The sequence below is a fragment of the Serinus canaria genome, chromosome 12 (assembly GCF_022539315.1).
Source record: "Serinus canaria isolate serCan28SL12 chromosome 12, serCan2020, whole genome shotgun sequence".
NCBI classification, from domain to species: Eukaryota; Metazoa; Chordata; class Aves; order Passeriformes; family Fringillidae; genus Serinus; species Serinus canaria.
In genome coordinates, this window is record NC_066326.1 from 1,793,526 (window position 1) to 1,817,700 (window position 24,175).

Consider the following 24,175-nt stretch of genomic DNA (forward strand, 5'->3'; position numbering starts at 1 on the left):
TTTTAAGGCCTGAGGCATAACTAACGTGAATTTAGGATTAGGAGAGAAAAGTAAAGAATTTGCATGACCTTAAAGCCAGCAGGAAGAAGGCAGAGCTTGGAGGGGCCACTCGTGCTGCAAGATGAGCAAGCACCGAGCCCAGACCAGGGATGGGTGGGATGGAAAATAAAGAAATGCCTGCAGCAGCTTCCTGGGACAGCTCTTCCATGGGAGCAGCAAATGGGAATCAGGGAGGTCTGGAGAGGGCTCCTGGGAAGGGGGCAGTGCTGAACAGGTCAGTGGAGTTCAGTGGCTGCTGTGATTTCCCCTGGTTCACGTTACAAAAACCCCTCAGCATCTTAATGTGCAGTTCATTCTTCATCTGGGGGAAAAGTTAGAGCCCACTCCAAGGAGTTGATATCCCAGTTACTCCAAAGTCACTTCAAACCCAACAGAGCTGGGAACAGCTGGTAAAATTCACATTTACTGGAATTCACTGATTAAAAAAACCCCAAAACCTAAACCAAAACCAAGCACGACACAAATTCCAAACAAAGCAGTTCCAATTCTGATCAAGTGGTGTTGAAACAGGGACAGCCATGGGTGGCCAGAGGGGACCATCACATCCCACTGCCCCTTTCTGCAGAAGGTGAATGCTGTGTCCTAAAGGACTGCAACAAACACAGCAACAATTCCAGGTCTAAAGGCAGCACCATCTGAAATCTCTGAAAAGTTACTTGATAACGGGCCCAGAATTTACAGTATTTAATCAATTTTAACTGCAATGCAGCACTTCAGCATTCACACAGAGGAATAGGCTGGGAATGAAAAATGTGCTATTTTATATGAAATAATTTGAATCACTGTGCTGGACAAAATCAAGACTATCAGTCTATTCAAGCGTGAGGAAAAAATAACCTCCTGACATTATCTTTGTGTTCTTTTCCTGCTGAAGTGATAGAGATCCCAGCCAGCAGAAGTTCTCCTGCTCTCACTGCCTCAAGCCCTCCCGTGACAGCCCAAATGAGAGGAGCTCACAGCAGCAGGAAAATGTGAAAGGTGCATCCTAATTAACGAGGCAAATGAAGCCATTGGAAGCTGCCCTTGTCAGGGATGCACCAACGTGACTGGAATTGCTGCACTCCCCAAGGGGAGCAGGCAGGCACCGACCCCACCAGGCACTCAGAGATCAATCTCAACTAAAATGTGTTGAAATCTTTGGCTTTAGATAGATATATTTATATAAATCTATGTCTTTATGTGGATTTCCAGCTGAGGCCACAAAAAGCAGATGTTTGGGAAGGGGTGCCAGCAGGGGCACCATGATCCACTCACCTCCAGTCCCCAGAGCAAGGCTGGTCACAGCTGAAATAAAACCCATTTATTGTGTCTGCTGGGAACTCACCCTGCGTGCCAAGGAGCCTCTCAGCCCCTGAGAGGAGCACACAGGGCTCAGCTGATCCCCTGGTGATTATAAAACCCAGCTGGGTTGGGCTGGGATGGGGCTCCCACCCCTCCCATGGGGGTCCCACCCCTGCTGCAGCTGGGACAGGGACAGGGACAGGGACAGGGACAGGGACAGGGACAGGGACAGGACTCTCCTGCTGTTCCCCACAGCCACAGCTCCTACTGCAGCAGCTCCCTCTCCCCTGTCAGCCTCTGATCTCCCTGCATTAAATACAAATGAACTCATATTGCACAGGCTGTGCCTGTTTACTCTGGTTGTCATTTAATCCCCCTGCTGCTCAGACAGCCTCTAATCTTTCTGTGTGTTGCAAGAATTGAACATTTAGCCTCAAGTACAGGAAAAAATTGAGGGAACAAGATGGAAAATTAATATTTCTCTAATACATGGGAACACACACCGTGTTTTACAGTGCTCTGCACGCTGCCTGAGAAGGAGCTGCTTCTCCAGCCTTACAAACTCAATCCTGCTTTTTAATTTAAAGGTCAAACTGTACAAGCAAGTTTCCAAGATTTCAGGTCTTGGAGGCCAAGAGGTTCTCATTTAGCACCAGCCAACAGAACAAACCCAAAGCACAAGTGCACTGGTTCAGAAAACCACTGGGGCTCACCCAGCCTGACAACAGCATGTTAATGCCCAGCCCTATGGGCACCTGTCAGGATTTGATGTTTTTTAAACTGTCTACTCATGCATAAAATGAATATTTATTCATCCCTCTCTGGTTGTTTGCCAGGGAGTTATTTTAAGCTCCTTGCTTCTGGTGTAGCATATTCCTCTCCCACTCCCATCCTTGCCTACGCTGTCTCTGACACTGCAGGCATCTCTCCCTGAGAAAGGAAATTAAAAAAAAACAACAAGGATAGCCTGCAATATTAATGGAAGAACATAGGAAGGGTAGAAAAAACATCTTGACCTTCACAGGTTTTTACTCAATGACAGAAGAGGAGTTAGAAAAGAATACAAGCAAATCTTGAGGTCAAATCCCACATCAGCTGTTAAATTAGTCTTTTTGTACACCACAACACTGAGGTGAAATAAGGAATTCACTCGTATTTCTGTCCAAACTCACACGTGTTTTACTTAGGGCAGAGAAGCTCAAGCATTTCACTCTCTAATACAATATTTTACACAGTTCATTTGGAGTTCAGAATAGTTTCTGCTCTTTTATACTTTTTATGGGCCAGACTTGGAAATTGCATTTCTCAGTTTGCTGTTAATATCCCCATCTCAGGCTGCAGAGTTTATTCTGTGCTTGGTGCACATGTGTCACTGCCATTAATGCAAATGGAATGGAGTCCAAACAGGGCAGAGAGGGGGAGAGCCCTCCCTAATCCTTTAAACCTCAGTGGGAAGAAAAGGATTTGTGGAGCAGGGGAAGGCAGGGATCAGGTACAGCAATGCTGAGGTGGTTCTGGGAGCTGCAGGACATTCCTTGTGCACTGGGAGGGAGGGAGGACAAGCTACACAACCAGGAATAACAGAACCCAGTCACTCCTGCCTCCAACAATTGGCTTTTTATGGTGGGAGAAGCAATCCCTGAACTGCAGCTCCTGGCTCTCCCCCTGGGGTCTTGCAGCAGGTGGGAAACCAGGAGAGACCCAGCTGTGGGCAAGCTGGAGCTGGACAGCTGGAACCCACCCTGGGGCTGTCCCTGGGAAGGGACTGGGGCTGGAACCCATCCTGCTGCCATCCCTGGGAAGGGACTGGGGCTGGAACCCACCCTGGGGCTGTCCCTGGGAAGGGGTCTGGGCTGGAACCCACCCTGGGGCTGTCCCTGGGAAGGGACTGGGGCTGGAACCCACCCTGGAGCTGTCCCTGGGAAGGGACTGGGGCTGGAATCCCATCCTGCTGCCATCCCTGGGGAACAGGGGAAGGGATTGGGGCTGGAACCCACCCTGGGGCTGTCCCTGGGAAGGGATTGGGGCTGGAATCCCATCCTGCTGCCATCCCTGGGGAGTTGGGGAAGGGATTTGGGGCTGGAATCCCATCCTGCTGCCATACCTGGGGAAGGGGCTGGATTTGCCATTTTTCCGCCCAGCTTTGCTCTGGGACAGGCAGAGGCTGATCACAGGATGCCCAGGGAATGCCCCTGGATCCCTGGAGGTGTTCAAGGCCAGGCTGGACACTGGGGCTTGGAGCAGCCTGGGACAGTGGGAGGTGTCCCTGCCATGGGACAGGATGGGTTTTAAGGTCCCTACCATAATTTTTGATTAAAGTCTTTTATGTTTGTGTTCCCTGAGCAGCCCTTTCCTGGCTGTTTGCTGCAGGTGCCTCTAAGGACAACCCAGATGAGGAAAAAAGAGAATCAGCTCCTCCAGAAACCTACCTCTAGTCCTCACTGTCTCTGCTCTTGTTTTCAGGGACCACCGTGGGCAAATGCCACACAAAGGACTCAAAACAACCCCAAACTTGAAGAATTGTTGGGGTCCACATGTTCCCTTCAAGGTTAAAAAAATCCCAGACTGGCTAGGGTTAGAAGGGACCTCTGGATATATTCCAGTTATAAAAAACATGGCTTAAAACCCACACTGAAACATTTAAAGTATTTTCTGTGTACCACAGACACAGCTGACAATGATCCATCACTGCAAATGTGTGGGAGAATTAAAACTGACAGCATTGGAGCTTTTGATTGATTCATCACTTTGTAATCGATGTTTCTTGATTTGCTATCCAACATAGATTTTTCCCCAAAGAAGAAGGAGATAGAGGGTGAGTGTAAGGGCAATAATCTCTATGTTCATGGCCTATACTAATAATCAGACACTGGACTACTCGTCAGCAAGGCAAAAATTAATTCAACACATTTGTCAGTCCCTCTCATTGTTCACCAAATTATCCCTTTAAATAACTTTGTCAGGTTATTCCTTGGTCCAATCACAGCTTTTACTTTTGCAAACAACATTTGACAGAACACGAATAAACACCCGGAATCCCCGAAACGCTGAAATTCAGCCCTGGAGGAGGAATAATGAAATTAAACAGGACTTTGTGCCCCAGCCAGCCCCAAGAGGAAGGGTTCAGTCACCTTTCACCACCAGGCTGCCCGTGCTGCTGGCTGTCCCAAAGTGGTTGGTGGCCACGCAGGTGTAACTGCCCGCGTCCGCCTTGGTGACGTTGACGATGCGCAGGCTCCCGTCATCCAGAACAGTGATCCTGCAAAGACAGCAGGCACACCAGCCTTAGTGCCCTTTTTCTTTTAAAGCCCCCACAAAATCAGAGCTTCAGCCTGTGTTTCTTTTGGCTGAGGGGGGTTTGAAAGGTACAAAATGCAAGTGGAGATCTTTGTGTCTCAGCGGGTCTCAGACCAAGGCACCGCTCGGGCTCCGTGTAATCAATGTACAGCAGGACAAGCTCAGCGCTGTGCTCCAGCACTGCCCCACCAGGCTCTGCCCTCCTCCCCTCCCTCCACACTTCTGCCACCCCAGAAAACCCAGAAAAAGTGGAGTTTTAGATTATTTCTGTACAGTTGAGGTTTTATTTTTAGTTATTTACGCTTTAGTTTCAGCCATATGGCTGAAAGCTATTTACTGGCTAATCTCTTCCATGGATCATTTTAATTGTGTCTGTTGATGAGGCTGGATTTCATTTCAAATTCTAATGCCTTTTCTGTCTCTGCCTTTCTCCTGCCATTGCTTTCCTTCTCAGCTGTCTTTATTCCCGGTCTCAGACTGGTTTTCGGCCTGGAAAGCCCTGGGGACACCTTTGGATCAGGACACTAATCCGCCTTTGGCACATCTCAGGGTCTGCTGTCTTTATTTCCTTCCCTTCCAAAGCTGGGTCTGTGCTCCCAGGCTTTACCCTGAGCCCACAGACATCCTTTAACCCCAGGCAGGTTTGCAAAGAGAACCAGTTTGCAGAGCTCAGGAGGGACCTGCCCTGAGTTCTGCAAACCCCTTCCCCAGAGAGCCCCAGGGATGTTTAATTCCCATCAGCACCTCCCTCCACACCAAGGAAACGAGCAGCATTCAAAGTGACAGATAACTGTACAAGTTAAGTGATTTTTTTTCCAAATAAATCAGACCATTAAAACCTCTCTGTGACTCATTGGTTAGGAGGCCTTATGGTTATGTGGCTCTTTTTGCTGAAGCTGCTTTTCTACAGCGGAGGTTTTGTCCTCTAATCTGAATCCAACGTGCTAAAAGTTAACAAATAATTACTGGAACACTTGGAAATTTGTTGCAGTTAGCTGAGAAGGGAGGAAGGCCTCTCTCTGATATTGCTAATTCCCAAACTGTCTTTGCAGACCTGTCTGCATTAAAGGAGATGAGAGGCTCATTTCAGGCCACTGAGGCTCTCAAACTGCTAATTGGCTGGAAAGCAAACAACCCTTCAGCCACAGCCTCCAGCAGTTTGGGTGAAAAAGTTCTTCCAAGGCACAAAGTTCAAAGTGACTGAAGCACTGCTCAGTGTGCTCTCTCCCCTGAAATGCACCCTCAGAGTGTTTCCTAACCAGATGCCTGGGAGGATATAAAACCAAACCACATTTCCCACAAACACACATCAAACAAAGTGCTGGCTGCTGACTGTGCATGTCTTTAAACCACCACAAACTCAACAAAGGAGATACTGACTTGCTATAGAATGTTCTGGGCTCCCTGACTCTACTAACAGCAGTGGTAACAATAAATAAAAATATAAAAATATCCCTAAAAAATAAAATATTGTCTCTTGCACAGGTTAATGAACTGTTCTACTGCTAATGTCACTGCTAATCAGAGAAAAATCACAGAAGATAAAAATATCCATTTGGAAAAAATAAATTTAAGATAGTTCAGCATCCTTATAGGAAGAAAGGTCATCTGTTTCAAACACAGCGTTTGTGAGAGAGAATCTGGGGATCTGTCAGGTCCTCAGGAGCAGGGCCAGGTCTGAAATGAGGAGATAAAAGCATTGCTTCTTTCCTAAAGCACTGGGTTCCACTGCAGCAAGAGCTGCCCGTGTCAGTGTTTGGATCCAAACTCTCCTGGGGACAAAGGACCTCTGGAAATGCTGCAAACAAAATCTCTCCCCAGCCCCTTCCCTTCTGCCACTGCAGCAGCAAAAGGGAGAAATCCCTGAACACTTTGCACTCCCTAAAGGAGCTGACAGGCCCAGAGCTCCCAGAGCAGCTCCTGGGACAAGGACAGGCACAGGGAGACAAGGGGAAGGCTCCCAGTGCCAGAGAGAAGGGCTGGCTGGGACATCCATCCATCCATCCATCCATCCATCCATCCATCCATCCATCCATCCATCCATCCATCCATCCATCCACCCATCCCTCCATCCATCCATCATCCATCCATCCATCCATCCATCCATCCATCCATCCATCCATCCATCCATCCATCCATCCATCCATCCGTCCGTCCGTCCGTCCGTCCGTCCGTCCGTCCGTCCGTCTGTCCGTCCATCCATCCATCCATCCATCCATCCATCCATCCATCCATCCATCCATCCATCCATCCATCCATCCATCCATCCATCCATCCATCCATCCATCCATCCATCCATCCATCCATCCATCCATCCATCCATCCATCCATCCATCCATCCATCCATCCCTCCCAGAGGGATCACAGCTGGCTCAGCACAGCCCTGAGTGTCCAGGAGCAGCTGGAGATGGATGGGAGAGCTCATGTAGCTGCTCATCACCTTTTAAACAATGCTTGCCATGCCAGGGGGGTACTGAAATGATCTCATGGATGTGGTGCTGACAGTGAGGCAGAGCTGGGGCAGTGTCAGGAGGAAGAGCAGGGCAGAGCCCCTGGTGCTTGCTCCCAGCTCCTGGTGCCCTGCCAGGTGTGTGAATCCCCCAGCAGCAGGTGTGTTACCCCCACCCAGGATGGAGCAGGGCAGGTGGGATTCGTGGAGCCCACTGCAGCACTCCCAGGAGCAGATAAATATTGCTCAGGCAGTAACATCTGCATTTAGAGACAGGAATTGTCCTGTTGAACTCAGGAAGAGTTTTATCACCGACTTTGTGAAAATGAGATCAAGCCCTTACTTGGAATAGAAAGGAAAGAGGGGATCAGGAAAGCTCACAAGTCCCAGAGCACATCACAAACCTGAGTGTCAGCAAGCACCTCCATGGAAATCTCACCTCTGGGGGCTGGGCTGCACCACCTGCATCTCCCAAAACCTGCCTGCTGCTCAGCCTGGCCTCCTGCTTTGACAGAACATTCCCTTAAATCCCAGACTGAGAAACCTGTGTGGCTGCAGGAGCAAAGCAGCAGCCCTGCAGAGCCAGGGCTTGGAGCTCACCTGACCTTGCAGGGGGAAGCCTTTGCAGGGTGGGGAGCAGGGCCAGGCCCTGCCCTTCCCAGCAGGAATGATTCCCCATCCCACAGGTGATCCCTCAGAGCATTCCTCACTGCTTGCCCTCTATTTCTGTGTTCAGCAGGGGGAAACAGGTGGCAGTGCATGGAATATGAATGGAGTACATTGCAGGGCATGTGGCAGCCTGGCTGTGCTCCCCTTCCCGAGGGACCCAGCACACCCAGCACTGCAGATCACAGCTCTGTGCTCCTTCTGAGCAAAAGTGCTCAGAATTACAAAGTGCCTTCTTTCTTTTTCCCCCTCTCAAATGGTTTCATTAGCACGGCTGCAATGGAGTAAGGTATTTTGTTTTCTTATCTAATCATTTTAGCATTTTAATTTATGAAATACAAGCATAACTACCCTTGCTTTCACTCTTGATTAAACACACACAGCTGAAATATTTCATGCTTAGCCAAGTGAATATTTTAAATATTTTTTTCCCCCTCAAAACAATGCTTAGGGTGTCCGATCCTTTTTCTATTACAGGGAGAAAAGATGTCTCAGAGCAAGCATTTAAATGAATGTCAGCTGGAAGAAACACACACTGAGTGCAATTTGAGATAAAACTACCATTGATCCCTTCATGTACAGCCTTTGTGGCAGTGGTGACGTGGCTATTGAAAAGAGACACTGGTGCCAGAGTTCTTCCAAGAGATAATCCTTCTTCTGAGAGAGGATTTGGGTTAAATGTACCTGTGAAAAACAGTGTATTTCGGCTGACATGATGAATGGCCTATTGTTCCCCTCTGCCTGCCTGGGCTGGGGGGCTGGAAGCAGAGAAGAAAGCAGAAGCACCAGGCAGCCCTGACTGCAGTCTCAGCAGTGTATTTGTTCCCTCTTTTCCCAGAGTTCCTTGGCAGGAATAGCTGGAGCAATTTTTAGCCCAACAGCAGCTTTGCCTCGTGCCACAACTCCGGGCAATTGCATTATTTTTCAAATTATTTCTGGTTCTATCAGACATCTTTGCATCTTTCATCACCTTTTAAATAATGCCTGCCATGCAGTGGGGGTTATTAAAGTGATCCCACGGATGTGGTGGGGGCCATTGGGCTATTTTGGGTAAGCAGGGAAGTTTATAAATCCTCACAGGTTTTACTGCTCAGAGCACAGCCCCCCAAAATCAGGGACACAGCTCACCACTTGAAGAAAGGGCTGGTAATAAACACCCCTGTGGTCCTGGGATGTTGTCCCAGATGTGACTCCAACCTCTGTGCTGTACAAATCACTCACAGCCAGGGCAGAGCTTGCTGTTTCCTCCATCTCCATTACAACACCCCAGGTCAAAGCCAGGCTCCTGGGGCTCCCAGCTCTGATGGTGACAGGGGGAGAGAGCCCTGAGCCTAAAGCCCACCCAGAGCCCTGTCATGCCACAGAGCACTTCAGGCTCCCCCTGCTCTCTCAAGGAGCTTTGCTTCCTGCTATGGTTTTTTATTTTCTCTGCTCTAAGTCAGAACACAGAAAAATCTGATTTTGCCCAGTAAATCCCATTGGAATGTGAATGACTTGTGCCCTGTGGAGGCATCACCTAAGGAGACTCCAGAAAAACCTTTCTCCCACCCTAAAATCACCTATTTTCTTGCAACATTTTTGCCTCCTCAGGATCACACCCTGCAGCACAATCTGCTTTCTCACCTTCAGCCACTGGGACTTCCCACCCTTCACCAACCCCATTCCAAACCCTCAGCATCCCCCTCAGCAGGAAGAACTTTCCAGGCTGGGCTTCATCCTCCTCCTGTCACTCCAGGTGTTTCTGAGCAGGGGGAGAAAGGGACCCCACCACCACCACCAGGGTGGGACATCAGCACAGCCTGAGCAAGGAGGGGACAAGCTGGGTCTGCTCCACAGCTGTCAGGTGAATCCAGGGGGAAGGCAGGATGATCCCATGAGCTGGAGCACCACAAGTTTTCCATTGGAGTTTTCCATTTCCAGACTCCCAGCTGAGTGGGCTCTCCTGCACACCTGCACCTTCTGGCCCTGCTAGCTGTGCCTCCCCCAGCCCCCAGAGCTGCTGCACTGCTGATTTGTCCCTGAGGACCTGTCTTTTCATGGTTCACAGAGGAGCCTGAGGTAATTGAGAGCCTCTGTCCAAGCCCATTTAATTTAGTGCACGTCTCTCTCTCAGTGAAGGCAGCAGGAGATAACTCCTGCCTTATCCATGGCAGCTGACAGGCCTCTAAACAGCAACCCCCTGTAATTAATTTTCAGGTAAGAACTATATTTGCTCTAAATAAACTGAGGTAAAACCCTGTTGCCTCGAGTTCAGTAGAACATCTCCCACTTCCCCACGTGGGAAGCCATTCCCCCTTTGTCCTGGCGCTGTATGTCCATGGAAAAAGTCACTCTCCCCCTTTTAGTACTGGCTTATCATAAAAACCTGCCAATAATATTCTAAAGAAAAAGAAAAAATAGGAGATCTTTTGCTCAGATAACCAGTTTTGATATGATAGCAGTGGCCCCTTTGGAAGCATCCAAGAGCACACTGAATTCAGCATCAGCCTAAACCAGCCTTGGATCTGGCATCCAACATTTGCCCACAATTTCCTTTCCCACCAACTGTGTATCTGCAGTGAGGGAGCAGTCCAAAGCAATGATGCTGCACCCAGCCATTATTAACATCTATAAACACAAAAGCTGTGGTTTGTCACCATCTTCCCTTCGGTCTGTGCATTTTTAAATCCAGTCTGAAGTGACAGAAGCTGATCCTGACGGAGCAGGGAGGCAGGAGGGAAGGAAGGGAGCATTTACAGCTGTTAGAGACTTCATGGAGATTGTTCAGAGATGCCTGGAGTAATAACTCAAATACAAAAATATCCCTGGGTTAGCTGAGAAGAACAGTTCTCTGGAAAATATCTTTCTTTAGGGATGCTGATAACAGGAGGAAACAAATGAAAACCAAACACAAGAACTGGGAGGGACCCTGAAGGGAGTGAGGGGGCTGTGGAGAATTTCAAATAATAGAAACCTTTTGCCTTCTCTCTCCAAGCACCACAAAATTAAAATAAATACAGTCCATGCCATCCAAATAAATATTTGAGCAAGCAGATTTGAGCAAAGCAAAGCTTTGTTTTTTCATTCCTGAGATGTGAGGCAGTGACAATTTGATCCGGGAGGATTCTGCAAGTCCAGAAGGGTGTGATGGTGCAAAGAGCCCATTTTCCATGGGTTTTGGTGGGAAATGAGGACCATCCCCCAGGGAAATGGCCCTTTGGACACAGCCCCTCCAGCTGGCAGACAGAGCTGACTGATAAACCACCAACGCTGCCAGGGCACCACGAGGCACAGCCGTGCTCCACTCTCCAAACAAAAGGCTCAGGACCTGGACCAGCTCTTCTGGTGGCAGTGGAGGGGCAAAACAAGCTGAAAAGCTCTTGATGAAAAGCTGAGCCCTCCCTTTCTGCACAATCAGCCAGCAGAGACACAGCTCTCCACAGCTCTCCACACGCGTCCTCCTGCGCTCGCAGGCGAGGAAAATCCTGTCTGGGCAGCAGCAGGGCTGCAAAGCCACTCCTGCCTTCCCTCCATCTAATGTGCAGTGAAACATTTGCTGTGCTCATTCTTCCAGGGCACTGGCTAGAGCCCAAGGCATGGGAATTAAATGACTTCTAGTCTACAGAGAGAAATGCAAGGAATCGTGTCTGGAGTGCAGCATCCAGCCACCCATGCCAACAACGCCTTCCTGAAAAGGACAAGCCAGCACCCTCTACCTACAGCAACCACTGGGCAGGAGTGGAGCATGACAATCAAAGGGAACTCCACTGGAGCTCGTAGAAATTATTCTCTTATGAGAAAAAAACATCCATGCAAGATTTTCAGTGCATCAGCTGCTGACACAAAGCGTTTCTGGGAGCGTTCGTGAGATTGGAGCAGAGGCAGCAAATGCATTCTCAGCTTATTTGTTCCAGCTGATGCCACCCGAATTCAAGCCCAAAGGCACAGCCTTTCAAAGATAACACAGCTTTCTCTCTGGTTCCAACCAAAAATGCCCAAAGTACAAAGGGAAATTACGCACTCGGCTTGTAATGGACATTAACAGGTTTGTGAGATCCTGGGACACATTTACATCACTTCAATGATGCTTGAATAGCCATCAAAAATATCACCAAGTCTGAAATGTTCATTAGGAATCCTTCCTCCCCTTTGGACTTGTAATGATTTCCTTGGGTTCTAAAAGTGCCTCTCAAAGTATGGCCCTAACTGTAAAATCATTGCCTGCTTGCTCTTCACATAAAAACACCCACCAGAAGAAACATCTGATAATAATTTTTTCCTTCAAAATGCTCCAGACATCCTAAAATCATTATCAGCTGGAGGACAAGCAGGAAGCTGCACATCAACTCCAGACTGCAGTCAGGAGGCTGAGACAGGCATTTCTTTGGGAAGCAGTGGCTGCAGGGTGTGCTCACCACAGAGCAAACCCCATCCTCTGGGGAGGGACCAGCTCCTTCCTGGAGCAGCTCCAACAGAGGGAGGAACAACTTGTAGCTGTGTGTTCAGCACCCAGAGATGAATTTAATAATCATAAAACCATGAGAGACCTCAAGCAGGAACAGCAGCAAGTGACACATTTCTTTGAAGGATGTCAGCACGGGACACGTCTGGCTGTGATCCAGAGGTTGGATGCCTCAGGGACAAAGCTCTGGATCCTTCAGCCCCTCCACCACTGCAAGCAGAGCTCTGCTTTTAAAATTAATCCACAAGCACCAAGGTGAAAGCCTGATGATTTTTCTTGGCCCCTTGTGACAGGTTTCTCTTCAGGATATCTTCATCCTGCTTTTAGGGATGTCAGCACGGGACACGTCTGGCTGCACTCCACAGGTCAGATGCCTCTGGGACAGAGCTCTGGATCCTTCACCCTCCCCACCTCTGCAGGCAGAGCTCTGCTTTTAAAATGAACACACAAGCAGCAGGTGAAGCCTGCTGATTGCTCTTGGCCCCCCTGTGACACATTTCTCCTCAGGATATCTTCATCCTGCCTTTAACAGGACACACCTCGCTGTGCTCTGGGACAAGCTCTGGATCCTTCCTCCTCTCCACCTCTGCAAGCAGAGCTCTTAAAATTTTAAAGAGCTTTTAAAATTACCCCAGAAGCACCAGGTGAAAGCCCTCTGACCTCTCTGGAGCCCCTGGGGCAGAGCAGCCCTGGGGGTTTGGCCTCAGCCCGGTTCTGAGCGGCTCCAGCAGCAGCACAGGCAGCAGTGCTGTCCTACACGTGTCCCACGGAGCCCTACAACCCCTCCACGCTGCAAATGATGGGCTGGGGAGGCAGGAACAGATTGCTGGTGTTGCAGGAGGCTGTGGCACGGCGTGAGGGACAGGCTCCTTCCAGCTGGAGCTTGGCAGAGCCACCGGCAGCAGTTTGTGCCTGCAAACTGAAATCAGCTCCTGCTTCCACAGGAGCAGATGGGGGAGATGGAAATTTTAGGGATCAGCCTAATTATTGATGCACAGAAAATAAACCAGCACCAAACCTGGACTCTACACAAGTCCCTAATCCTTCTCTGGTAACCTGTAGTTGGACACATTTATAAATAATAAAATAATTTTTAGGCAATGCCCTCTAAGAACACTGAGCCCAGCTGTTAACCCAGCACTGCCAAGGCCACCACTGACCCCTGTCCCCAAGTGCCACATCCTTTTTAATCCTCCAGGGATGGGGACTCCACCTCTGCCCTGGACAGCCCTTTCAGTGCTAGAACATGGTGTGATCATAGAATCAGGATGGGTTGGGCTGGGAGGGGCCCTAAAGCTCATCCCTGCCTTGAGCAGGGACACCTCCCATAGACCAGGCTGCTCCACATCCCAATCCAGCCTGGCCTTGGACACTTCCAGATCAGCACAGAGCTCCAACCAGCTCCTTATGAACAGGAGGCCATCCAGGACAAAGGCTTTCCAAGACTTCTGACCACCAAACCCAGTGGCTTCCTGGTTCATTTTATTCTCTTTCTGCAGCAAATTGGTTAAAGTAAGTGGACAAGTCAGTTATTTCAGATGTTGCAATGAAGTGAAGCCATCTCTGCCACGGTCTGTGCAAAGTGAGATGAATGATGGACAAACTTCAGAAAGCCATTTGCAGGGAGTCATTTTTCATTTTGCCTGGGCAGGATGTAATGAAAACCCGACAAGTTATTGATGGTTTGGTTACCTGTCTGCCTGCAAGAAATTGCACAGGTGCTTTATGTAAAACAAAAAAAAAAATACAAAGAGTCAACACAATTAATGTGAAGCAATGATGGGAAGCATCCTTTGAGGTTTTCTTTTCTGCTGAAGTGTCACTAGGCTGTGTGTCCAAAAGACACTGCTGGCAATTCATCTCTCAAGTAATCAGGATAAAAATATCACTATGCTTTGTACCCTGGCACCAGCCTGGGAAAGATGTGCTGTCTGTCCTCTTGCCATTTTCTTTCTGGCTGTTTAAAGTAATTAAGCACTAATTAGGAAGTTTGAGGCAACAAATATAAAACTGGAATTTACACAACTTTTTGTACTCAAGAGATGCTGGAAGAATGGGAGAGAAGCTTTTCTTGGTCAATTTTACCATTGCTCCTCCTCAAAATGATGCAGCATCAACATGGACATGTTAAGATTCCTATTATAAAATAATATCTGTAGGAGGGGGCCCATTACTGAACAACCTTTGTCAGGAGGATGTGAACTCTGGAGGAATCCATGGCTGAACTCCTTCATGGAGACAAGACTTGCTGGACAGCTCTGAAGTGCAGAGGACAGCAAAAAAAAAAAAAAAAAAAAAAAAAAAAAATCAGGTGAGAGCTTTCTGCTTTTCCCTTGGCCAGAATCCCTCCAGCTCCTGGAGAAGGGATTCACTGCTTCAGCTTTGCCTGGTGGTTCCCAGTGGCTCCAGGGACCCAGGACAGGAGGAGCAGCTCAGTGTCCCCTCAGCTCCTCTCCAAAGCAGCTGCAGTGCCAGCACTGGATGATGTTCTTCCTTACAAACAAATTAACCTTCCCTGCCAAATTAATAAGCCTGGAGGCACAGCTGGGAATTAACATATCCAAGAGGCTCTCCAGCTCCAGCTGCCTGGTCCTTCCTTCCCAGGAGGCTGGGATTTTGGGGAGCTGGGGTTGGGTGTGCACTGAGGGCAGGTTGAACATTCCTGCTGCTCCTGTTCCCTTCCTGCTGCTCCCTGTCCCATTCCAGCTGCTCCTGTCCCCTTCCTGCTGTTCCCTGTCCCATTCCTGCTGCTCCCTGTCCCATTCCAGCTGCTCCTGTCCCCTTCCTGCTGCTCCTGTCCCATTCCTGCTGCTCCTTGTCCCCATTCCTGCTGCTCCCTGTCCCATTCCTGCTGCTCTCTGTCCCATTCCTGCTGCTCCTGTCCCCATTCCTGCTGCTCCTGTCCCATTCCTGCTGCTCCCTCCCAGTCTCCAGCCCTCACCTTCTGTTCAGGACACCAGCTGTGGCTGCCACATCCCTGGGAATGTCCAAGGCCAGGTTGGATGGTGTTTGGAGCACCCAGGTGTCCCTGCCCATGGCATCCAGGGTGAGTTTTGAGGTCTCTTCCAAACCAAACCATCCTGGGATTCACAACTTTGCAAACCCAATTATCCTCCTGGACTGCCCTGACTCCTGGCTGTGGTGGAGAGAACAGTGAAATACCTGGGGAAACCAGGACCAAAGTACTGAAATCTTGGAGCAGAGCAGCCAGTGGGGGTGACAATCACAGCAGCTGGCTGGGGGTGCAGTTCTCTCTCCCCAGTGTGAGCCAGCCAGGCACTCCTTGCACTCCAAACTCTTCCATGGCTGAGCTCGCTGGGAATGTGGCACCATGTGCTGCTTCCCTGTGCTTTCATTTGCCTTCAGCTCCAAAAACCACCAACATTCCTGCTGCAAGATCACACATCCCAGAGCCTGCCAGCCCTGCCAGACACTGGGAGCAGCTGGGAGGATCTCCACCAGGATCCTGAGCATGCCTGGAGTATCTGGGTCAGGTCCTGCTCTAACAGTGCACCACGAGGGCCCCTCTGCACAGAAACTTGTTTAGTTAAGGTAACAGATGTTGCTACTTCACAACTCACAGGGAATGGTTGTTTAATTGGACACTTTCATATTCTTTGCTACCAGCACAGAACATCATTTGTTTTTTTATGCATTTCTTTCCTTACAATTAAACTGTATAAACAATGCAGGCACTGTACATCCCTGGAGAAGAAACAGCTCTAATGATGCAGGGGCCTTACATGAAGAAGAATGAGAGAAGAGCATTTTGGTTTGGGGCTTAAAAGTACAATTATTTTTCTGTCCCAGCCTGAGCACGTGTCTGGTGGCAGGGTAAATATGACTCCAGTAGCTCTAGGAGAACATTAGGAATTAAGACTGTTGTGTACATATTTTAAATGAAAGTGTTCTTGCTTTTCCTGCCCTCGTTTTGCTGTTGGGGGGCCAAGGAGGAGGGGAAGAGTGGGAAGCTGTGGGGGAACATGAGAAATGTGAATCTGCTCCTGAGCCACACAATGCTACGGCTTCACCTCTGGGAAATGTCTCACTCTGGGAGGAATAATAAATGGAATTATTGCCATTATGGCATGAAAATAAAACCCCCTTTGTCTAGGCCCAAAAGAAGACCTGAGAGAAGAGGGAAGCCTGGCAGGGGAAGCAATGCAGACCCTCTGCATCTGTATCTGTGCTAGAGCTGTTCCCATATAAAATTTACCTTCTGGAGTCAGGCCCCCGGCATCACTTTGACTCAGCTGGGCCCCCAAGGCAGGATTTCCATTATTATGGAGATGAAGTGCCTTTAATGACTGCAATGATATAATTGTACCCCGGGGCAGAATCCCTGATAACACAATTGCACAGTTCCCAACCAGCAGTAAGAGCTGCCCCCAGGCCATGGGATTCATTAGAGGTGCAGCACACACAACCTCAGCCTCCAGAGAAGAAACTGAAACCTAAACCTAAACCCATAAAGCTCTTTTTTTTTTTTTAATTTAATTTTTTTCCCACCGTGGTAGTCTCTGCTCTGGGGGCAAACATTGAAGAACTCTCTTTGTTTTGCCTCCTGGACAGCAGGAGCTGCAGAGCTGCAGTTTCAGCAGCAAGAACCATGCACAGTGGCTCCAGCAAGGACCTGAGCACCACACAGCAGCTGGAAAGCCACAGCAGCCCCAGGAGAAGCTGGAAGGGATGGCCATGGCAGCCCTCAGGCTGAGCACCAGCATTCACTGACAGGGGCTGCTCCTAACTCCACCTGGATTGCAAGGATCATCCACATTGATCAGCCTGCAGCTGGGGAGGGATCCAGATGTTCGGGTGCCTCTCTGGCACTCACAGGACCCTTTAATGCCACTTTAGGCAGAGATTTCATTGAAGTTCCTTCTCCCACGCCTGTCTAAAAGTGCTGTGCCCTGTCCCAGATGAAGAGGTTGCAGCAGCAGCTTTGCCTGGCACCTTGCACCCTGGATTTCAACAGGTTCTTATCAAAACAGCCAAGAAAGTTCCTGTTGGAGGACCTTGCACAACTGGGGGTGTAGGGAGACACTGGAGCTGGACTCCAGGCACTGCTGCTGTCCCCTGGGGCACTGGGGGGCAGGTGACATTTCAGCAGGCACAGGAGGCAGAAATCCAGCAGGGTTAGGCAGAAATCCAGCAGGGTTAGGCAGAAATCCAGCAGGGTTAGGCAGAGCTCAGGCACTTGGCCCCTCCTGCCTGTAGAGGCAGACAACAATGACAACAAATGACAAAGTCATCCCCTAATTGTGCATTTCATATTAATTCTTGCCCCCAAATAATTCCTGTGTGCAGGACACTGAGTAATGTACCAGAGCTGTGCAGTTTGCACTAGAGGCTTTTATCTCCTGGAAATATATATATTTTTTTTTAACAATGGTTATTTAGAGCACTGAAAAGGCAAAATATTTGGGTTTTTTGGAGTGCATTTTTGTCAGCTTCTTGGCAGGGATGATTTAACAGCAGACAGAGATGGGATGGGCACCATGGAATAGGAATCTCACCCCCAGCTCCTTGGGATTGAACACAGGCTGTCTCCTCTTGTATTTGCAATTCAATTTTGCAAAGCTATTAATGACAAATTTAGCTTTGATTGCTGAAAGTCCCTGGGTTAGTTAATGAAAGAAATGGTTGCTTTAAGACATTACCTCTCGTTTTCTCTTAGGATGTCTTTTCCTTTCTTCCAAGAATAAGTAGGTCTGGGGGAGGCTTTGGGCTTGCACTCAATGATCACTTCACCACCCACCTTCACAAGAGTCAACTTCTTCAGCAGCGTTTTGGAGAAGTCTGGCCCGATGGCTGAAAGCAAAACCAACACAAACCAGATCAGAATTCCCTCAGGAAAAACCAAAACCAGGCTCATCTCAACTTTACACAATTCCAGGGCTGTTTCTCACTTGCAATTCCTAAATGATTGGGCTTTGTGAACTCTGGATGGGGTAAAAAGACATCTGAGTGCTTCTTTTGCTGCAAAAAATACTTGGTTTGTTTAAAAATGTGTGTTCAGCTGAAAACCTGAGAAACCAGTAACCCCACCATGCCCATCTTACTGGGACAGCACCCCCAGGAACCTCGTGCACCAGGAGTGTCAAGGGTTTCCCTTTCCTGTGTCAGGATCATCCTTCTGTCAGGCAGGGAACTTCTCACAAACACAGAACCCATCTAATCCATCAGAAATGTTAATATTTCCAGAAAGGCTGACACCTTTATGCTTCCTATTCATAATTATTGCATGAACTGGGTTATTTATTTAAATTCTATAAAGGTGGGGGACACTGACACAGCCAGGTCCTGAACCAAGCAAGACAAGGCAAGACTTGTTGGCTCCAGGGCACAAAGAATTATCTTTTGCTGCCCCCAGGGCACAAAGAATTTTTTTTCCTGCCCCCAGGGCACAAAGAATTATCTTTTGCTGCCCCCAGGGCACAAAGAAATTTTTTTCCTGCCCCCAGGGCACAAAGAATTATCTTTTGCTGCCCCCAGGGCACAAAGAATTTTTTTTCCTGCCCCCAGGGCACACCCCTGTGTTTTGTGGCAAACTCTCAGCTATCCACTGAGGTGACCCCCAAAGCCCTGCAGCCTCTCTGCAGCCTGGGGAACAAGGAGATGCCTTGGCTTCTGATTCCTGCCCCAAAGGCTTTGCAATGTTCCCTTTGCTGGGACCTGAGGCAGCTCTGGCACTGAAATCCCCCAAGACAACCAAGGGTTTTCATTGATATCAAACAGGACCATTCATTTTTTAATGTAGAGAGCTCAGAGCAGCAGGTGAGGCAGCTGAAGGGCTTTAGGAACAATTCTTGCTGATGGGAGCTTGGCTTTCTGTTGGAGCAGTGGCAGCAACGTCTTCTCTCTCCATCCTCCCTCTGCTGATTCCTTGGATCCCTGGTGGAAGGATTGCATCCCTGAATCCTTCCTGCTCCAGACCTGGATCCTTCCTGCTCCATCCCTGCATCCCTCTGTCTCCTGCCCTGGATCCCCCTGCTCCATCCCTGAATCCTTCCTGCTCCATCCCTGGATCCCCCTGCCCCATCCCTGGATCTCCCTGCCCCATCCCTGGATCCCCCTGCCCCATTCCTGGGTCCCCCTGCCCCATTCCTGGGTCCCCCTGCCCCATTCCTGGGTCCCCCTGCTCCATCCCTGGATCCCCCCTGCTCCATCCTGGTCCCCTGCCCCATTCCTGGATCCCCCTGCTCCATCCCTGAATCCCCTGCTCATCCCTGGATCCCCTGCTCATCCCTGGGTCCCCTGCCCATCTGGATCCCCTGCCCCATTCCTGGATCCCCCTGCTCCATCCCTGGGTCCCCCTGCTCCATCCCTGGATCCCCCTGCTCCATCCCTGGATCCCCCTGCCCCATCCTGGATCCCCCTGCCCCATCCCTGGATCCCTCAGCTCTCTGCCCTGTCCTTGGCTCCCTTTTTGCTGCCCCAGGGAGATCAGGGTTGAGCTCTCCCTGCTCTGCATCACCTCCATGCCCCAAGACAGGATCCAAAGCTCACCTGCAGCTCCTGGGAGACAAAACCCCCCAAATTCCCTTTCCTCAGGGCACCTCATCTGCCTCAGCTCTTTTGGCTGTCGTTCCTGCTGCCAAGGAGGTGAATAAAGCACAACCCCACACTGAAAATGGGCTGGGCTTTATGATCCAGCAGTGCTCCAAGTTCCTGCACCAGAGATTTTTATTTTCCACATCTAATCACAGGCAGGGACTTTATTCTGGCACTCAGAAACCCAGGTATGATATTGAATGCTGTAAAAGAGCCCCAAAACCAGCACTGGCTTTGTAAAACCCTCCAGAACTCAAGGAGGCATCCCGAGGGCCCTTCCCACCAATGCACCCAGAACAAAATACATTATTAATTACATCATTGTTAATAGATCATCACTTCTGAAACTAATTTCGCAGATGATTGTCCCAAACTTATAAGCAAAGGAGATTTTTTGGAATAATCCTGTTACTCCCATCTGTGTAATAAACAGTTTAGACTGTTTTTTTGTGAGTCATTTGCTGCATTTTCCTGCTCCTGTGTGAGACACAGGAGTTGCTCACTGTGAGTTTATCCTGTGACGTTCAAAACGTCGTCATTTGACATTTAGAAACTCTGGGCTCATTTCTCAGCACTGCCACAACTTCCCTGTGCCCCTCCAGGAGCAATGAATTTAATTTATTCTCACCTTTTGTTTGTCAGGCAGGGATTTTAATGACCTTTCTTTCCCACTCTAGGCCCACATTTCATTTTTCCAATTTGTTTTTTAAATGTTTAGCATGAAAATTCAGGCTAGACAAGAATACATCTCAGTCTTCTACAGTGTCCAGCACCACTGGATTCTGCTTTCATTTAAAGACTGCAGGCAAGATAATTGGCAATAATAATTGAGAAGAATCACTCTGAGAAAAGCTCAGTCTGTAATTTTCCATTTCTCTCTTTCACTTAATTTTGGTGTAAGTCTCACTTGAGGTGATTAAACACCACCAGCAGCAAGTGCTTAACTTCAGGACCTTTTAAAACAACCATTTTAACACTCAGATCTGGTTAAAAGCTAACATTTCCCAGGGAGGGCTCAGAACGTTGCCCTGCTTTGAAACTCCAGTGAAAAGGCAAACCTGCTGCTTTCCTTTCAAAATGTGCCAAGCTAAATCACAGATGCACAGGGATTTATCTGCAGGACACCATTTGGGTGCTTTTCCTGTGACAGACAAAAGCAGAGCTGCAGAACCCAAGTGAGAAGTTGGCCAAATAAATATTCCCAGCCAGGTTTCTCAGACCAGACCCTCCAAAATTTGTTTTTTTTGTGTGGACACGAGGAGCTGCTGGGCACAGGGACACCCTGGGAGTCCCCACCAACAAGGATTAAACCTCTCTCCTCTGAAAAGATCTTCCTCCTTCCCAAAGGTCCATTTTTACCAGGTTTTAAATAGACAGAAAAAGCATCAGTGGGTTTATTTCGATTTCTTTCATGTCCAATAAATCTCAGCATTGTGAAATCTAATTTATTGAGCATTATCGTACCTTTCTCCAACAGCAACACACACAATCCTTCAAATGAATTTTTTTCTATGCAGGCATCTATCACTGATGATAAAAAATGACCAATAATTGAAAATCCCATAGCTGGAAAAAACCTCATGCTTTGTTCTTCAGGACAAATCAGAGAATGCTGCTACTCAACTTTTGGTTTGAGAGCAATGAAACTGTTACTTTGTAATCAGGAATTGTGTTTAACCCTTTGAAACTACATCCCTATGCTGAGCAGGGCTGCCTCTCATCCAAGGACATGGTTTGGGTTTGAGTTTCAGCCTGGCAGGGACCCCTGGGATGGTCCCACCCCACCCCTGCTCACCCAGGAGCAGCCACAGCCCAGGGCTGTGGTCAGTTGGATGTTGAGCATCTCCAAGGACAGGGATGCCACAATATCTCTGGACAATTCATTCTAGTGTCCAACCAGCCTGAAAATAAAGTTTTTCTTATTTTAAGTGTCATTTCCAGGTTTCAGTTTGTGGCCATTGCCTCCTGTCCTGGCACAGGCACCTCTGAGAAGATCCTGCCTCTGTAAATCTCTGCTCCCTCCACTCAGGGTTTCCCCACTCAGATTCACATCAGCTTCTCCTGATTTTATCTGGAGGAGCAGAGCAGCTGTGCCCAGAACTGTGGGGTGGAAGATGCTTTTCTTTGGGATTCATTTGGAAGATGCTTTTCTTTGGGATAGGGAAACTTTGAGTGCTGAAAGGTCCCTTCAGCCAGGAGGTTTGTCACCGTGTCCTGAGCAGAGTCACCTCTGCAGCCAGGACTGGGCACCTGGATGTTCTGAACGGCAATGCTCAGGTTTCTCCAGAAACAGCTTTAACCAGCAGGAGAGGGAATGCACCTGCCAGCTCCTGGAGGAATGTGGGATGAAGTAAAAAACATCTGTTCTCTGCTCTCCAATGCCTCAAGTTTGCATTTCACACCTTCCTTAGAAGCAAACCGCCAAAGATCCCCTTGTGCTTCAGAAACAAACCACCAAAGATCCCCTTCTGTCGCCGACATGTTTTATGAAAAATCCTTCACTTAGGATTTTTCCTCTCCTGAGAGCTGAGAGGCCTCAGGAACAAACTGTAAACAATTCTTATCTGCTGCTGTGGAATGCAACAGGAGATGTCTGTGATTGGCCCTGTCAGGCTGTTTGCAATTAAAAGCCAATCACAGATCACCTGTCCGGCCGTCTCGGGCTGGGAGGACACATTCCTTTTCTATTCTTAGCATAGCTTAGTAGTGAAATCCTTCTCTCTATTCTTATAGTATAGTTTTTATATATTATCTATCATATAATAATAAATCAAGCCTTCTGATACATGGAGTCAACTTTCTCGTCTCTTCCCTCATCATGGGACCCCTCTGAACGGGGTAACACCCTTCTGCTGCAGAAACAAACCACCAAAGATCCCCTTGTGCTTCAGAAACAAACCACCAAAGATCCCCTTCTGCTGCAGAAACAAACCACCAAAGATCCCCTTGTGCTTCAGAAACCAACCACCAAAGATCCCCTTGTGCTGCAGAAACAAACCACCAAAGATCCCATTCTGCTGCAGAAACAAACCACCAAAGATCCCCTTCTGCTGCAGAAACAAACCACCAAAGATCTCCTTCTGCTTCAGAAACCAACCACCAAAGATCTCCTTCTGCTGCAGAAACAAACCACCAAAGATCTCCTTCTGCTGCAGAAACAAACCACCAAAGATCCCCTTGTGCTGCAGAAACAAACCAAAGATCCTTCTGCAGAACCAACACCAAAGATCCCCTTCTCAGAAAACCACAAAGCCCTTCTGCTGCAGAAACCAACCACCAAAGATCTCCTTCTGCTGCAGAAACAAACCACCAAAGATCCCCTTCTGCTGCAGAAACAAACCACCAAAGATCTCCTTCTGCTTCAGAAACCAACCACCAAAGATCTCCTTCTGCTGCAGAAACAAACCACCAAAGATCCCCTTCTGCTGCAGAAACAAACCACCAAAGATCCCCTTCTGCTGCAGAAACAAACCACCAAAGATCCCCTTGTGCTTCAGAAACCAACCACCAAAGATCCCCTTGTGCTGCAGCTTGGCAGAAGCAGCCGGGCAGGGCTGGCTGAGGTTTTGGGAGGCTGGCAGTGCTGGGGATGGGGACTCACCTATGACACTGAGCTCTGCGTTGGCAAAGATGACGCCGTGCCTGTTCTCCGCCACGCACTGGTACATGCCCGCGTCCGACAGACTCACGTTGGCAATGGTCAGGGAGCCCTGCTCCAGCTGCACCCTGCCCTGGGGACAGCAAAACAAACTCCAAAATCAACAAGAACACCAGCAAGCCTCCTCAGCAGGTGCACCCTGAGGTTGTCCTGCTGTGCTTTGTGGCAGGGTGGACCAAAGGAAGCAGCGGTAACGGGAGGGATTTGCATTTGCTGCGATTTATTTGTCTGCCAGCCAAATTTATGTCAGGCCAGAGACTAAATGGTGAAACCCATACAGGAGTTGGTAAATGCAATTTCAATTGGAGGACCTTCCCTTGACCCCTCATTGATTTAATACCCAAAGCATTTAGATTAATATCCCTTTCAAGGAGATAAGCTTGAGGCAAGAAATGCACTTTTGTTCCACAGTGGCACATCACAGCCAAGCCCACCCTCAGAAACATTTAAACAATGGCATTTCCATGGAATCACAGAGTCATTGAGGTTGGGAAAGACTTCCAGGATTGCTGTGTCCAATCTTTGACCAAAAACCACCATAGCAACTGAACTGTAGCACATCCAGGTGTTTCTTGGACACTGCCAGGGATGGGGACTCCACACTTCCCTGGGCAGTTCCAATGGAGAAATTCAGCCTTTCCATGAAGAAATTCCTCCTGATTTCCAACCTGAGCCTCCCCTGGCACAGCTTGAGGCCATTTTGAGTGTATATGGCAATGCAGGCTGCTAAGACTGGTTGCCATCTCAGCCAGCACAGACAGAAACATTG

At 48.7% G+C, this 24,175-nt stretch overlaps 1 protein-coding gene across 3 annotated transcripts in view; it reads right to left on the reverse strand.

Moving 5' to 3' along the window:
* The window catches only part of LOC103823699 (contactin-4), a 261,680-nt gene that overhangs the window by 31,508 nt on the left and 205,997 nt on the right, over positions 1–24,175 (reverse strand). For all 3 annotated transcript variants that reach the window (XM_050979442.1, XM_050979443.1, XM_050979444.1), the window contains 3 exons: positions 23,350–23,479; positions 17,855–18,005; positions 4,473–4,600 (listed from right to left, as the gene is read on the reverse strand). In XM_050979442.1, coding sequence (XP_050835399.1) covers positions 4,473–4,600; positions 17,855–18,005; positions 23,350–23,479 — 409 coding nt within the window. The remainder of the gene's footprint in view (positions 1–4,472; positions 4,601–17,854; positions 18,006–23,349; positions 23,480–24,175) is intronic.